We start from the raw sequence: 15,325 nt of genomic DNA on the forward strand, positions 1-15,325 counted from the left end.
TTGAGTGAAGATTGAAAATGAAGATGTTTTTCTTGCCCATATCATTTAATTAGTAATATTGTAATCATTTATTGTTTTATGTTTTTATGATTTTTATGGCCCAGTGTACACTGTATTCTCTCATGAAAGGCCTTTTAAGGTTACATTGCTGACTAGTATGTTTTGCTGCACACATACACACTTTTTTCTTCATTTAAACTTTATTCTTCATTAGGCGAGAGCATTTCACTCAGACTTAAAGATTCATACTTAAACTTTGAGTAACATTATATTTGGATTTATTAAGATTTTGCTAAAATTTGATGAAGATTATTACTAACACTTTTCTTCAATATTTCAGAGATTGATAACAGTTTGTATTATTGTTATGATAATTTTCATTTATTGAATTTACATCTTTACCATTCAAAATCAATATGTCTATTGTTTATTTTCTGATTATATTTTATTAAGAAATAAAATTAATTTAATCATCTGACCTTGGATCTCCTAATTGCATCAGTCAGATAACACTTATAACACTTAAGCAAAACATGGTCAGGTCAAAGTGTCCGAGTATTTTACTGGTAGTCCACTGTGTGAAGAATTTTTGTGTATAATATATCACAGTTTACTGTATTTTGCTATCCTCACTTACATAAATGAACTATAGTGTCCTGCACCCAGTAGGGCTGGGCGATATATCGCATGCGATTGTCACGCGCATTTCGTCAGTAAAGCCGGTTCCCTGATTACCGCTAAATCGCCATCACCTGCTTTCAAATGGAGCGGTATTTAATACACAGAGCCGTAGATCACTGACAAGCCACGCAATATCGCGTTCATTATCGAAGGCGATTCATTTGCGATATGAACGCGATATTGCGTAGCTTGTCAGTGAACTACGGCTCTGTCTATTAAATGCCGCTCCATTTGAAAGCAGGTAATGGCGATTTAGCGGTAATCAGGGAACTGGCTTTACTGATGAAATGCGCGTGACAATCGAATGCGATATATCGCCCAGCCCTAGCACCCAGTAGTAAAAATATATCAAAAATATAAAAAATGTCTGAATAATTTTTGGTTTGACTGTACAGTGCCTGCAACTTAGGCTCAGAAGGCTGAATAACTGGAGTTTAAGAGAAGTAATACAAGGCACAGATGTACAATTTCAAGATATGTTTTATAAGATAAATAATACAATAAAGTTTATCATCACAAACAATGAAAAGATCCAAACTGTGAATGGTTTTTGTCAAGTAAAAAAAAATCCATAAAAGAACATAAATTGAAGACATAATTTTAAAAAACACATTTCTTGTAAATAAGGATAAGGCTTTGATCAACCTATAACGCCATTATATATAAACAGCACATATTTATCTCTATGTATCTCGTATTTATCGCTCTTATCTTGCCATGTTTATGATCAAATGTATATTTAGACAAATATCTCAAAAATTGCTTTTCTAATTTAAAGACATCATGATGAAAATGTAATGTAGTGTTACTGCATTACATTATGATTAATTTGTTTCAATTATTCCTGAAATAATTATATAAAATGTCAAAAAAAAAAAAAAAAAAAATAGGGGGTTAAAAATAAAATGAAATAAAGCTCATTTTCCAAATGGGATGGTTTTATTAGGTGGGCTCCAGGGTGGAGGGGGCTCATCCTGAAGAATAGCCTGTATCCTCTTTTCATTTCTCTCTCTTTTTTGTTGAAACTCTTTTCTTCTCTGTAATAAAAGGACCAGGACCATTTAAATTCTACGTCAATCGAAACAGTGAAAAGCTTTTGTTTACAGTTTTCTAATTAAAAATTTATGTATTTTCAATACAGATTACAACATGTATGTCTCAGTCTCAAAGCATCTGTTTAAATGTGTTTATATAGTGCATGGCGTGACAAACGAAGACGCCATGCACTAAACTCCACTTTGTAGAAATATGACTGATGCCCTTTTCACACAAATATCGTTTACCATAATGACAAAAAAAAAATTATGGTAAATGACAATGAAGAAGAGTTTAAGAAGAGCAACTTTTTAACAAATAATAAACAGCAATGCCATGGAAATGTATTTTCTACAAAACTGTTTTTACAGTGCAAAATGATACGTGTGATTGGGAAATTATTTGTAAATAAATTTACTGTAACATACCAGCCATTTGTCATACATCTCCAAGGCCATTTTTTCCTTTTCCTCCTTTTCATATTTCTCCTCCACTTCCTTTATTTTCTCCTCCTCGCGTTTTGCCCTTACCTTCTCTTCAATGACATCCTTCTTTCGGTAACTCCTATGTAACAAGTAATTAACTGAAAGTCATGTTCTGCAAAACGGCACAGTCATTAAGGTCGATCTGTAACCTGAGGCTTCACAAAGAGCACATTTACATCTTAATCAATACATAATTGCTTGAGTAACTTCAAATGTGAGCTATTTAACAAAATAAAAGGAATAAATTAGGGTAATATATGTATCTTTCTTACCATTAATATATTGTGTCTTTCTTACCATTCAGTGAAAGCAGAGGTGCAGTCCTTCTTTCTTTCCTCTTTCTCTCTGACCTGCTGTAGTTTCTCTTTTCTCTCAATCTTCTTCTTTTCCTTTATCCTGTCTTTAAGGATACTGTCATGATCCTCTTTCCACTTCTCAAAAACCTGCTTTTGTAAATTAGATTGTGATATATTTATGTGAATGATTGTTCTAAATCTGCATTTAGTAGTATATATTGTATCTATCAGTATATTATAGATTCTGCTGGGTATTATTTCTCTCTCTTTTAATTTTTTAATCACCTTTATTTAATCAGCATCATTTTTAGTCATGTACTGTGGCAAATGGCTTTTTAAAAGTACAAATATTCCACAGTCTCCCAATTAATATGACATCACAAAAGCTGCAAGCATTTATAAAACAATTAATTTAGTCTAAGATAAGTACACTACGTCACACGGCAAGACATGTCAACTTTCAAGAGTAAAGCCTGCAGACCCGAAACTCCTGCAGACAGTCCAGACATCAGAAAAAAATTAATAAATAAAATAAGACATGACAAGGACTTGACAGTTCTGAAAGGGGCCAAAATGCTGGATCTAAAATGCCTTGAAGCCAAAGGCACTGTTATGATGTCCTTGACAGGCATGGTGGCAAGGGAATGTTACTTGAAGGGACACTCCAAATGAAACTGAGTAACTGAATACCTTCACAAGGGTCCCTTTCTCAAGACTTTTAGCAAAGGGCTCACAAGGTTCTGTGCAGTTTGGCCACTACAGCAAACCACATTCACACACATACAGTAAACTATACAAGAGAAATATGGTGCATTTCATGTATTTGAGCTATGATTATTTTGCGTGTGACAAAATTCTCAAACCATTAGTATATTCTAACAACTTTGACTGGGTTGAACAACCGTCAGTTGGGGCAGATCAGTGCCACCTTGGACTTTATGTGGAGTGTATTTTTCAGACATATTTTTTTCTTTCTAGAAATTCTTATTATTGATGTGAAAACAAAGAGTCATTTTATTTATCCTTTTTTTAAAACCATAAAGTGGCTGTTTGAAAATATAGTTTTTCTGTCATGCGCACCTCACGTGTACTGGATAAATTACAAACAAATGTCCAGAACAAATCCCTTACATCTTTTTAATACAGGAAAAGGTTTACAATATTTCTAATAAACCACTTTTTTTATAATTATTAATGAAAAATACTGACCTGTTTTGCGGTTTCCTTTTTTTCTTGTTTTTTATCCATTTCCATTTGTTGTTGGTTGATTGCCTCCTGATTTTCTTTGACTTTCTTTCTGATGATTTCAGCTTTTTTCTCTTTCCAGGCATCATAAGAGGCCTTTGCATCTGCAATTTTAGCAAGCTTTTCCTCGAAGAGAAATGACAATAAATAAATCACAACAGGACTGTGTTGACCAAAGAATTCAATTAATTTATTGCAGAAGAAATGTGTATTAAATCTTTGCGGTGTATCTGAAGTCGCATACTGTCTAACTAGGTACTACATTTGAATTTAAACTTACTTTGTAATGGTTAAAAAAAGTATCCTCTATAATATGGGTAGAATAAATGAAATTCAGATGTACAAAATCCGCCATGTTGTTACAGTCATGTGACCTACCAGCGTCAGCTGAGTCGCTTCACTTACTTTCATAAATTCTCTTCTGTGGGATAGTAAAGTGTCTATCGAATACACATTCCAAAATCTCGGCTTAAGTAATACTACTCTTTCGGCGTACTGTTTTTCACATATATAGTAGGGAAGTATTCGATTTCAGATGCAGCGTTGGTTTATGTTAATTACCTCTTGCATTTTCTCCTCTTTCAATTTGTCTTCCTGCTTTTTTGCCCTTCTTGCTATTTTTAAAGTGTCTTCTTTCTTTTTTAGCCATTCCTGTTAGCCATTTTAGATGCATTAAAAGGTTTTTAAAAAAAAAAAAAATCATGTTTTTAGTAAGTGATTATAACCTGGTACACAGCAGCTCTTAGTGAATCTGCTGCTTCTGGAACATGTTGGGTCTGTGTCCTCTGATCCAAAATCTTCAATGTTCCAAGGTATTTGGACTCTGCTATATATGAGCTTTTGGACTTTCTGGAACTGCATGACCGGGAGCTTGAAGGTCTAACATCCAAAAGATATTCTTCTATGAGTTTTCAATGTTTGGTGCATTTAAATAACACTTTATAGCACTCTTAAGGTGCAATTTTTCCTCATTAACATATGTGTGTGTATATATATGTATATATAATGACAGATATGAATAAAAGGGAGCAAGGTGGAAAAAATTTGCATAAAAAAAAAATTAGCAGAAGTGTATAGAAACTTGGTGAGACTTCCACGTGACTTGGTATTAGGGGTGTAACGGTACACAAAACTCACGGTTCGGTACGTACCTCGGTTTTGAAGTCACGGTTCGGTACAGTTTTCTTTTTTTTATTATTAAACAGAGGTTTACTGAACAAATTGTGTTTTTGTCTTTAAATATATTAAATTAAATTAAAACTAAAAGTTTCTTAAGGATAAAAAAAAAAATGATCTCTGCTAATGCTATAAACTATGTAGGGAGCCCTAACTTGAAAGAAGCCCAAACTATTAGCCTAAATTCAATTGCTTTTTATTTTTAGATAAAATAATCAACACTCAGATAACAAATTGTATGCAAACCTGTAAGCTGCACCTAAGGCAGTTTTTGCATTAACTTCTAAATGTTTTTACTCCAATTCGTTGTTGAAATATAATCATTTCTACACAGTGGCTGTTATTTTAACATCAGATTTATTTAAACATACATTAAATAGCCTAATCAGGATATCACTAAAAGGTTAAGTAAAATAATGAATATATTGGCTAATACAGTGCATATATTAAGCGAAAGAGTTCATTTCTCTAGCGAACTAACAAGCTGTGAACACTGAATGGCTTTTCTGAGGTAAATGCATCATGACATATTGTTGAATACGGAAGCTTTCATTGATGTCTTTCCACCGTTGAAACACTGAATGAGCGATTACATGAGATATGACCGTTTCAGTAAGTTGTACTGAATCTTGCAACATACCTTCAGATGTTCTTTCATGTTTATTCTGTAACTAGTATTAAGGAGGAAGAGATGAACACATTCACTTGCGCTCCGCGCTCGCGCTGCCGGTTGAACTGAGGCGCCTGTACAGTGATCTGTCACCCCACATCAAAGCACGTCAAAATGGCATTTTCTGTTTAAACTTCATGATTTCGTGGACAGAATTTGAAGGATGACACTTTGTTTCTTATCGAAAGTAACAAAACGCAGAGCTTATTGCGGTTATTGGTGGTGAATATTGGTTGCAATGTAATGCTTCGGTACACACGTGCACCGTACCGAAAGCCCTGTACCGAAACGGTTCGGTACAAATACGTGTACCGTTACACCCCTACTTGGTATCATTAAAGTATGTTAATGTAAATTATAGAACACTGATAAAAAAATAAATAAATAAATAAATAAATAAAATAAAATAAAATAAAGGAACACTTTTTAATCAGAGAATAGAATTAAGTCAATTAAACACCTGGGATATTGTTCTGGTCAGTTAAGTAGCAGAGGGGGTTGTTAATCAGTTTCAGCTGCTTTGGTGTTAATGAAATTAACAACAGGTGCACTAGATGGGCAACAATGAGACGACCCCCAAAACAGGAATGGTTTTACAGGTGGAGGCCACTGACATTTTTTTCCCTACTCATCTAACTGTTTTTCACTAGTTTTGCATTTGGCTAGGGTCAGTGTCACTACTGGTAGCATGAGGCGTTACCTGGACCCTACAGAGGTTGCACAGGCAGTCCAACTCCTCCAGGATGGCACATCAATATGTGCCATTGTGAGAAGGTTTGCTGTGTCTCCCAGCACAGTCTCAAGAGCATGGAGGAGATTCCAAGAGACAGGCAGTTACTCTAGGAGAGCTGGACAGGGCCGTAGAAGGTTCTTAACCCATCAGCAGGACCGGTATCTGCTCCTTTGTACAAGGAGGAACAGGATGAGCACTGCCAGAGCCCTACAAAATGACCTCCAGCAGGCCACTGGTGTGATTGTCTCTGACCAAACGATCAGAATCAGACTTCATGAGGGTGGCCTGAGGGCCCGACTTCCTCTAGTGGGCCCTGTGCTCACTGCCCAGCACCGTGGAGCTCGATTGGCATTTGCCATTGAACACCAGAATTGGCAGGTCCACCACTGGCGCCCTGTGCTTTTCAGATCAGAGCAGGTTCACCCAGAGCACATGTGACCGACGTGCAAGGGTCTGGAGAAGCTGTGGAGAACATTTTGCTGCCTGTTACACCATTTAGCATGACCAGTTTGGTGGTGGGTCAGTGATGGTCTGGAGAGGCAAATCCATGGAGGGATGCACAGACCTCTACAGGCTAGACAATGGCATCCTGACTGCCATTAGGTATCGGGATGAAATCCCTGGACCCATTGTCAGACCCTACCCTGGTGCAGCGGGTCCTGGGTTCCTCCTGGTGCACAACAATGTCTGGCCTCATGTGGTGAGAGTATGCAGGCAGTTCCTGGAGGATGAAAGAATTGATACCATTTAATGGCCCCCACACTCACCTGACCTAAATCCAATAGAACCCCTCTGGGACATTATGTTTCGGTCCATCTGATGCCGCCAGGTTGCACCTCAGACTGTCCAGGAGCTCAGTGATGCCCTGGTCCAGATCTGTGAGGAAATACCCCAGGACACCATCTGTCGTCTTATTAGGAGCATGCCTCGAAGTTGTCAGGCATGCATACAAGCACGTGGGGACCATACAAACTACTGAGTAACGTTTTGAGTTGCTGCAATGAAATTTCAGCAAAATGGACTAGCCTGCTGCATCATTTTTTCACTTTGATTTTCGGGGTGTCTTTGAATTCAGTCCTCTGTAGGTTGATCATTTTTATTTCCATCAAACGATGTGCCATCCTTTCGTTCCTAACACATGACCCTGTCCATATCAGTATAGATATCCAGCATGATATTTTTCCCTATTGAGATCTGATGTGTTTTCAAAGTGTTCCTTTAATTTTTTTGAGCAGTGTATAAATATTGCAGTAGTTTTTTGTCAACTATCCTTATTAAGTGTGCTGTGAAATGGTGCTCCAGATGCGGTGTTAACATCAAATAGAACATGAATTTACACTTTTAAAAAAGAAGAGACTTTGCCTCCTTTTTTCAGTAGTCTACCACATGCCCATCACTGCCTGTGTCAGCATGAAGTATTAAAGAAATCCACTAACCTTTCTGTGGATTTTCTAGACATTCGGCTTTGTGTGGTTGACGTGTGGTCAAGGTCATCCTGGAATCTCTCCTGATTGGAAAAGTGAGAAGACAGATTTAATTAAGAATTACATTAGCATTTAAATTTTGACAAGGCATTTAATTGACCTTAATATGTTGGGTACTGCATTCTTTAGTAACATAAAAAAAGCTGTTTCTTATTACACTGCTGAGAGAGATGCCATTTTCAGAGAGCAACCTTTCAGAGTAATCGATAAGAACAAGATCTATTTCCCTCTTAATCGGACTTACATGCTTTTCTTCAAATGATGTTGAGTGGTTCCTCTCTTTGCTCTCTTCTAAGGCAACTAGAATGAAAATTACATATTTATTTAATTATTAATAATACTTCACTATAATTTACTTTAAAATATTAGATGTAAGGTCACAGATTAACAATACCAAAATATAATATCATTACAACAGTGAAAGTCTGAACATTAAAACAGTCTAAATTCATTCCCACACATACCACTGTCTGCAGTAGCTGGAGCCTCAGACACTTGCTCTTCTGTTGAAAAAGACTGTGTTTTGGACTTTTCTGACATGGCCTGGTGTTCATCTGGACCCTGCAGTAAAAATAGTGTTAACCCTTCTATTGCATTCTGGTCCATCTTGACCGGACTGGGAAGAGGTACACAATTATTATTTTTTTTTTTTTAGTATGACGATGACATTTTGTAAGTGTGTTAAGACTGTCAAATACACACCATTTATTTATTTTTTCAGATTTTTTTTTTAAACAAAAAATGTAAGAAATATAACCATTAAAACTATTTATTTATTTTTTTACATCTTTTGCATTTGTTTTTTGGTCCATTTTGATCCGAAACTGAACTGTGGCTTTCTGAGTTTCTTTTGTTATTATTATTATTTTTTTAATCATTTCTTTTTTACATCTATTAGTTAGATTTATCTAAATTTTTTGTTTATAAACATGCTTGCGCATGCACACACAATAATTATGAAATTAAAATGAAATGACAAACAAATTGATGTTTTAATGTGTTTGTAGAGCAAAAGTTCATAGACCAAGTAGCCTAAATTTGAAAAAGGAAAGAGGGTTTGGAAAAGAAAAAGTCCACATTCTGCCACCTATTGATGCTGTTTATAATTTTTTCATATGAAAGTAATAGTTTATGCAAATAAAATGAATATATTTTGTTTGAAAACATTTCAGAGTAATATCAATGTCAATATCAACATGCAAGTTTCATAAATTTAGACTGTTTTGAGCAGTCATGAGATAAATTTCATTAAATAAAAGGTAATTCAAAGGTCAAAAGTAATTCTCATATTATATGTTTTTATAAATTTAAATGACATTTTCAAATAAAAAGTATCATAAATATTGATAAAAATATATCTTTTCTTGCATCACACCGGTTTTTGCTGTATAGTTCGTTGAAAAAATTTGAAATTTCAAAGAATTTCTCAACTTTTTTAATGAATAAAAAGGGGGTAAATTAAGAAATAGCATGGTAAAAACATAGTAACATTCAAAACTTTAAAATTTTTGTGTATTCACTCATTAATGAGAAGTTACTGATTAGATACAATATGGTTTTAGCTGAAAAACATTTGACAACATAAACTTTGACTGTTTTATAAGCTTACGTTCCACCGGGTCCAAACAGACCCTAGGATGCAAAACGTGTATACCGTTTTTTAACGCATTAGTGGGGTTAAAAAACAAAACAAGGATCTGTCAAAAACATTTGCTTGTTTTTACACATGGTTCTCTACATATGGCTCCACTCATTCAAAAATTTAACATCTCTAAGCAGGGGTTTTAGTTAGGGTGACCAAACGTCCTGTTTTCCCAGGACATGTCCTGTTTTCACATCCTGGCCGTCCTGGTTGTTTTTTATAAAGTGATGAAAATGTCCTGGTTTTCATTGTTTTTCACTGGACCATAAAATTTACCGGTGTTACGAGATTTTCGGTTTCCAAAGGCGGAGCATACATGAATATTAATGAGTTAATATTCATATATTAATAATGCACGTGCAACTGAGAATATTAGTTCAGATTGTATCTCAAGACATCAGTGGATTATTCCATAAAGGTAACTATATTCTCAGCGTCGCGGCTGACTTATGCCTAAACTACAGTTGTTTACTTCTAGGTAACAGTTTATATGTTTTCATTTGTATGCAAGATTTGTGCAGTCGTCTGTAACTTAATAACAGATACTTTGTGTAACAGCAGAGCAACCTTCAGCTATCGTCTACAATGAGTTCAGCTCGTTGTGCTCTTCCTTTGTACCTTGCAATGTAACAGCTGACAGGCCTATATAAATTTCTTTATAACTTTCATGCTAAGTTAAGTAACAAAAAACTGCTGCGAAAGATCAACTCTACAGCAAAATATAGATGGACAAACAAGGAGGATGAGGAAGAAAAACAGGATGAAGAGGAAAACGAGGATGAAGAAGAAAACTAAAGATTAGATATTTTTTGTTAGTTTTTGTAAGTTTGTGAGAGCTATTTTTGTTAAATTTGGATTGCTAATATAGCAGAGGTATTTTATTTAATTTATTATTTTTTCTAATACAGAAAAGACATTATTTCATGCATTATTTTTGAAACTTGTCATAATAAAACATGTTGAGTAACCTCTGAGAAGCCTATCTGAATTTGTGTCTTTGGTTATAGCTTACAGTATTTTGTAATATAACAATTTTCTATCCATACAGAGGAGGCATAGGTCTACTTTAAATGTATTGAAATTATAAGGCATCTTTGAGTAAATTTCGAGTATCATTTGAGTATCTCATTGCTGGGCCGAGTGTCCTGGTTTTCAGTAATCAAAATATGGTCACCCTAGTTTATTTAAACTTTTATCATTTAAACTTTTTACCTGAAAACTTTCATTTGTAGAGGTTTGACTCTTCTCAGAAGAGGATCTGTTGGAAAAGGGTATAGACATGGAGGATGTGGCTGTTCTGCTGAAGGCAGGAGTTTCTGCTTGCGTTTCCTCTTCTAACTGACCAGTGTCACACATATTTGCTGTCCTCAGTCTGGGCTTGGGTCTGGGGGACATGTCTTGAGCAAGACAAAAATTGATTTGATGAAAATACAGTAAAAACATTAATATTGTGAAATATCATTACAATTTAAAATAGCTATTTTTGAATATAGCTATATTTGAATATCTTTTAAAATGTAATTTATCCCTGTAACAGCAAAGCTGAATTTTCAGCACCCATTACTCCAGTCTGTAGTGTAACATGATCCTTATCATACGAAATCATAATATGCTGATTTGGTGCGCATGAAACATTTCTTATTACATTTATTCAGCAAGGACGCATTAAACTGTTTAAAAGTGACAGTAAAGAAGACATTTATAATGTTACAAAGATTTCTGTAACACTATAGTATGGGGAACACATATTCACTATTAACTATGACTATTTCCTCAATAAACTCGTAATTTACTGCTTATAACGTTAGTAAGGTAGTTGTTGTAGTGGTTAAGTTCAAGTATTGGGTAGGATTAAGGGATGTAGAATATGGTAATGTAGAATAAGACATTAATATGTGCTACATAAGTATTAATAAACAGTCAATATGCAAGCTATTATGCAACTAGTTAAAAATTAAAATAGTTCCCAATACTGAAGTGTTACCAAGATTTCTAATTCAAATAAGTGCTGTTATTTTGAACTTTCTATTCATCCTTTCCATTCATCAAAAAGTAATAAGAACCATTATTAATAATTGAGCACCAAACCAGCATTATAATATACAGTAGGGATAATTGGTTTTGCAAAATACCACAGATCTTAAACAACAGCACACATGCAAAGACTGTAGCCCTGACCTGTAGAGAGTTTTGGTTTAACACTTCTCTCCCTGGGTTGAGGAATGGGTATGTCACCATCTTCACCAATCCTTTGGTTGTCCTGATCTTTTTCTGAGGGCAATGGTACTGGACTATCCCACTGTGAGCCTTCTGATGTAAGGGGGACAGAAGATTCCCATTGGCTATTCTCAGAGTTTAGTGGCAGTGGCGTTTCTGAAAGGCTCTTCCTCACCACAGACTCTGTTTGGTTCCTCAACCTCATTACTGATTTTGACTGTTCATCCTTCTGGGGTAAAGTGGATTCTGGTTGAAACTTGTCAGACGGAGAGGAAAAAGGGGAATCTGACAGTTGATTTTTCTCTGGAGTGTAAGAATTGCTTGGACTTTGAGAAGTATTCTTGGATTGGATGTAATGGGAAGAAATATGCTGGTCATCTGCACTCCCCATGGAGTTTAGCTCTTCCAAACGCACAGGTGAGCTGGTTCTTTTGGTTTTCATGAAAGATACTTTTTTGGGTTTGACATTTTCTTCTTCATCATCTGAAAGCTTGAAATCATTGATTTTGCCTTTTGTCCTCCCAGCTTTAAATCTCTCCTTTTTCTGTTTTTGTCTTTTAAGAAGTTTGTTCAGCATGTCTTCTGAAACAATTCAAGTATTTCAAGGCAAAGAACAACATTAAAACTGAAACTGAATTAAGATGTTTTAGATAAGCATGACATTGTACCTACCATCATCATCATCATCATCAATTTTACCATCTTCTTCATCATCATCATCGTCAAAGTCATCAGAGTAACTATGCTTATTGGCTCTAGTAGACACAGCTTTCTTTAGCTCATCCTGAAATTCAACAACATGCACGTGTCATAGACATCATACTGCCCTACATTAGAGAGCGTTTATGCGGTTACGAACGTAATTCGTTTCGAAACTAGGCAGCTCACTGACAATCTAAATAAAGATTTCACTTAAAAGCACACTAATGATTAAACGCTTATACCTGAAAAGTTGTTCTTCTGGATGTTTTAGGGCTTTTCGTGTAAGCAAGCGTTGTAGAAAAAGGCTCGTCATCCATCTTATCGAACAGACTGTTTAAATGCAATCATTTGTTAATAAACAAACATGCTCATTTTAGATATAGCATTTAACAATCAACCGTTCAAACAAAACCTTCCGTAGCTTCAAAACAAATGAGAGGTAGCAAGCGTTGCTCAGCTCATCATGGACGCCATTTGTTTACGCGAGTTACCAAAGCAACTACCGTATGAGAATTTACGAAACCTACTACGACGAAGGCTTAACTTAAACGAGGGCGTGTGGTGACGTTGCTTCCTGTAGCAAATACTATGGCAAACCTTAAAAAAAACTATGGCAAACCTTTTTTTTTTTACATTGAATGCCCCAAGCTTTACCAGTTCATCCAATTTGAATTAACTTGCCTCGGTTTTTGGAGTGCAAACCTATGGAAGGCCATTTAAGTCACATGAGAAGAAAAAAATCATGCTAACATCATAACATAAAAATGAAACATTCTGACTATGATTCTGACTCAGAAAATAAGTATGACACAAAAAGTTGAAATGACAATCAAAATTATGACAAAAGTCAAAAAGACCTTTCAATCTCATAAATATAACTTAGATTTATGTTATTATTTGACTTTATGTAATAAATTCTTTTTTAAATCCTATAATTATGACTTTGTAATAATTATGAATTAGTATGTCAGAATTTTGAATTTTTATGTCAGAATTTTGAATTTTTATATCATAGCCTAATTAACATTTACCAAAGCGTGATTTATTTTTCTTATGTGGCGGAAATGTGTTTCCATACAAAACTGAGCAGCTTCAGTTGAAGACAGTGCCTTATCTAAAACCTTTGGATCACACAGAGTTTATATCTGTGAAAACCCATGGCTATATAGGAAAACAGGCAGCACACACAATTTCAGCACAAACTATTCCCATGTTTTTAAATATTCATTTTCAGAAATATTTGGAAATTCATATGGCTACATTTGTGTTAAAGTGAATTAAAAAGTGAATTGTTATTGTCTTGAACATGTACAATTCTTATACAGCATCTGAAGGACAAAATATACACACAGATCTCACAGAAGTGAGTACACCCCTCACATTTTTGTAAATATTTTATTATATCTTTTTATGTGACAATACTAAAGAAATGACACTCTGCTACAATGTAAAGTAGTGAGTGTACACAAGGGCGTAGATTTGGTTTCAACATTGGGGGGGTTGAACGTATGCTGCCTGTTTTTTTTTTTTAATTAAAAAATAATCTGTTTTATGTGTAGCGTTATTTGATTATCTATCTATCTATCTATCTATCTATCTATCTATCTATCTATCTATCTATCTATCTATCTATCTATCTATCCTTCATAACTTTATGAAATGTATGTATAATCGTTCATCAAATTCTAACATAACTGAGTGATTCTAAAAAGAAAGAAATGATGTTAAATATTGAAACCGCCAGTAGGCGGCAGCGATTCGATGTTTTATTGAGTGAGTCACTTAAATCGTTCATTCAGCCAATTCGTTCAAAAGTCAGATTAATTTAGGAAGAAAAGAAACACCGATGTGAATACTTTTGTCATTGATCATTACAGACAGTATTGAAAAATGAACTAACAAAACACACGGCTGTTTTGGTAACTGGTTACAGTTACACTGATAGTTATGGCTACATTGCAATGGATTAGCTAGCTAAAATATGAGTGTATTACACAACATTCTCATACCTCCTTCTCAGTACATGCTTTATTCTTTTTTAATGGACCAGCGGTTTAATATAGTTGGCTGGGCAGCGGTTCTCTTCATTTTTGGAGCTACCCGCGCTCTCTCATTCAAACAGTACAGCACTACTCGCGTTGTTCTGGTGAAAGAGCGACGCGCATTGGTTGGGCGTTACCAATCGGTTCAATGGAGGGGGAGAATATTTTTGTCTAGTTTATTATGACAAACTCATATTTGAATAGAAACAAAATTATTGTTACAAAATAAATGAATTCTACATATTTTTCATTTGATCTACTTTGATTTTCATGTTGAAATATTGGGGGGGTTGTAACTGAAGCATTTGAATATTGGGGGGGTGACCCCCCCACAAACTACGCCCCTGAGTGTACAGCTTGTATAACAGTGTAAATTTGCTGTCCCCTCAAAATAACTCAACACACAGCCATTAATGTCTAAACCCATTATTTACATTGAATGGCCCAAGCTGGCCACAAAAGTAAGTACACCCCTAAGTGAAAATGTCCAAATTGGGCACAATTAACCATTTTCTCTCCCCGGTGTCATGTGACTCGTTAGTGTTACAAGGTCTCAGGTGTGAATGGGAAGCAGGTGTGTTAAATTTGGTGTTATCGGCAAAGAACTCTCTGAAGTTCTAAAAAAAAAAAAAATATTGCTCTACATAAAGAGGGCGTAGGCTATAAGAAGATTGCCAAGACCCTGAAACGGAGCTACAGCACGGTGGCCAAGACCATACAGCCGTTTAACAGGACAGGTTCCACTCAGAACAGGCCTCGCCATGGTCAACCAAAGAAGTTGAGTGCACATGCTCAGCGACATATCCAGAGGTTGTGTTTGGGGAATAGATGTATGAGTGCTGCCAGCAATGCTGCAGAGGTTGAAGGGGTGGGGGGGTCAGCCTGTCAGTCTGTCAGTTCTCAGACCATACGCCGCA

The 15,325-nt window shown here is 35.4% G+C and overlaps 1 protein-coding gene across 7 annotated transcripts; it reads right to left on the reverse strand.

Annotated features, from left to right (window-relative positions):
* Positions 1–1,143: 1,143 nt before the first annotated feature.
* Positions 1,144–14,424, reverse strand: map9 (microtubule-associated protein 9). Of its 7 annotated transcripts, XM_048197235.1 has the most exons (14): positions 14,376–14,424; positions 12,609–12,696; positions 12,337–12,448; positions 11,626–12,246; positions 10,660–10,844; positions 8,270–8,366; positions 8,050–8,105; positions 7,758–7,828; positions 4,468–4,621; positions 4,304–4,393; positions 3,707–3,868; positions 2,499–2,647; positions 2,145–2,280; positions 1,144–1,718 (listed from the first exon to the last, which is right to left on the reverse strand). In XM_048197235.1, exons 2-14 carry the CDS (start codon positions 12,681–12,683, stop codon positions 1,599–1,601), a joined length of 2,028 nt encoding a protein of 675 aa, XP_048053192.1. In that variant the 5' UTR covers positions 12,684–12,696; positions 14,376–14,424; the 3' UTR covers positions 1,144–1,598. The 7 variants fall into 7 exon arrangements, with proteins under 7 accessions (XP_048053192.1, XP_048053194.1, XP_048053195.1 ...); XM_048197237.1 differs by lacking the exon at positions 14,376–14,424 and having other exon boundaries at positions 11,626–12,243; positions 12,609–12,878; XM_048197238.1 differs by lacking the exon at positions 14,376–14,424 and having other exon boundaries at positions 3,707–3,862; positions 12,609–12,878.
* Positions 14,425–15,325: the final 901 nt, after the last annotated feature.

The sequence above is a fragment of the Megalobrama amblycephala genome, linkage group LG7 (assembly GCF_018812025.1).
Source record: "Megalobrama amblycephala isolate DHTTF-2021 linkage group LG7, ASM1881202v1, whole genome shotgun sequence".
In the NCBI taxonomy this organism is placed as follows: Eukaryota; Metazoa; Chordata; class Actinopteri; order Cypriniformes; family Xenocyprididae; genus Megalobrama; species Megalobrama amblycephala.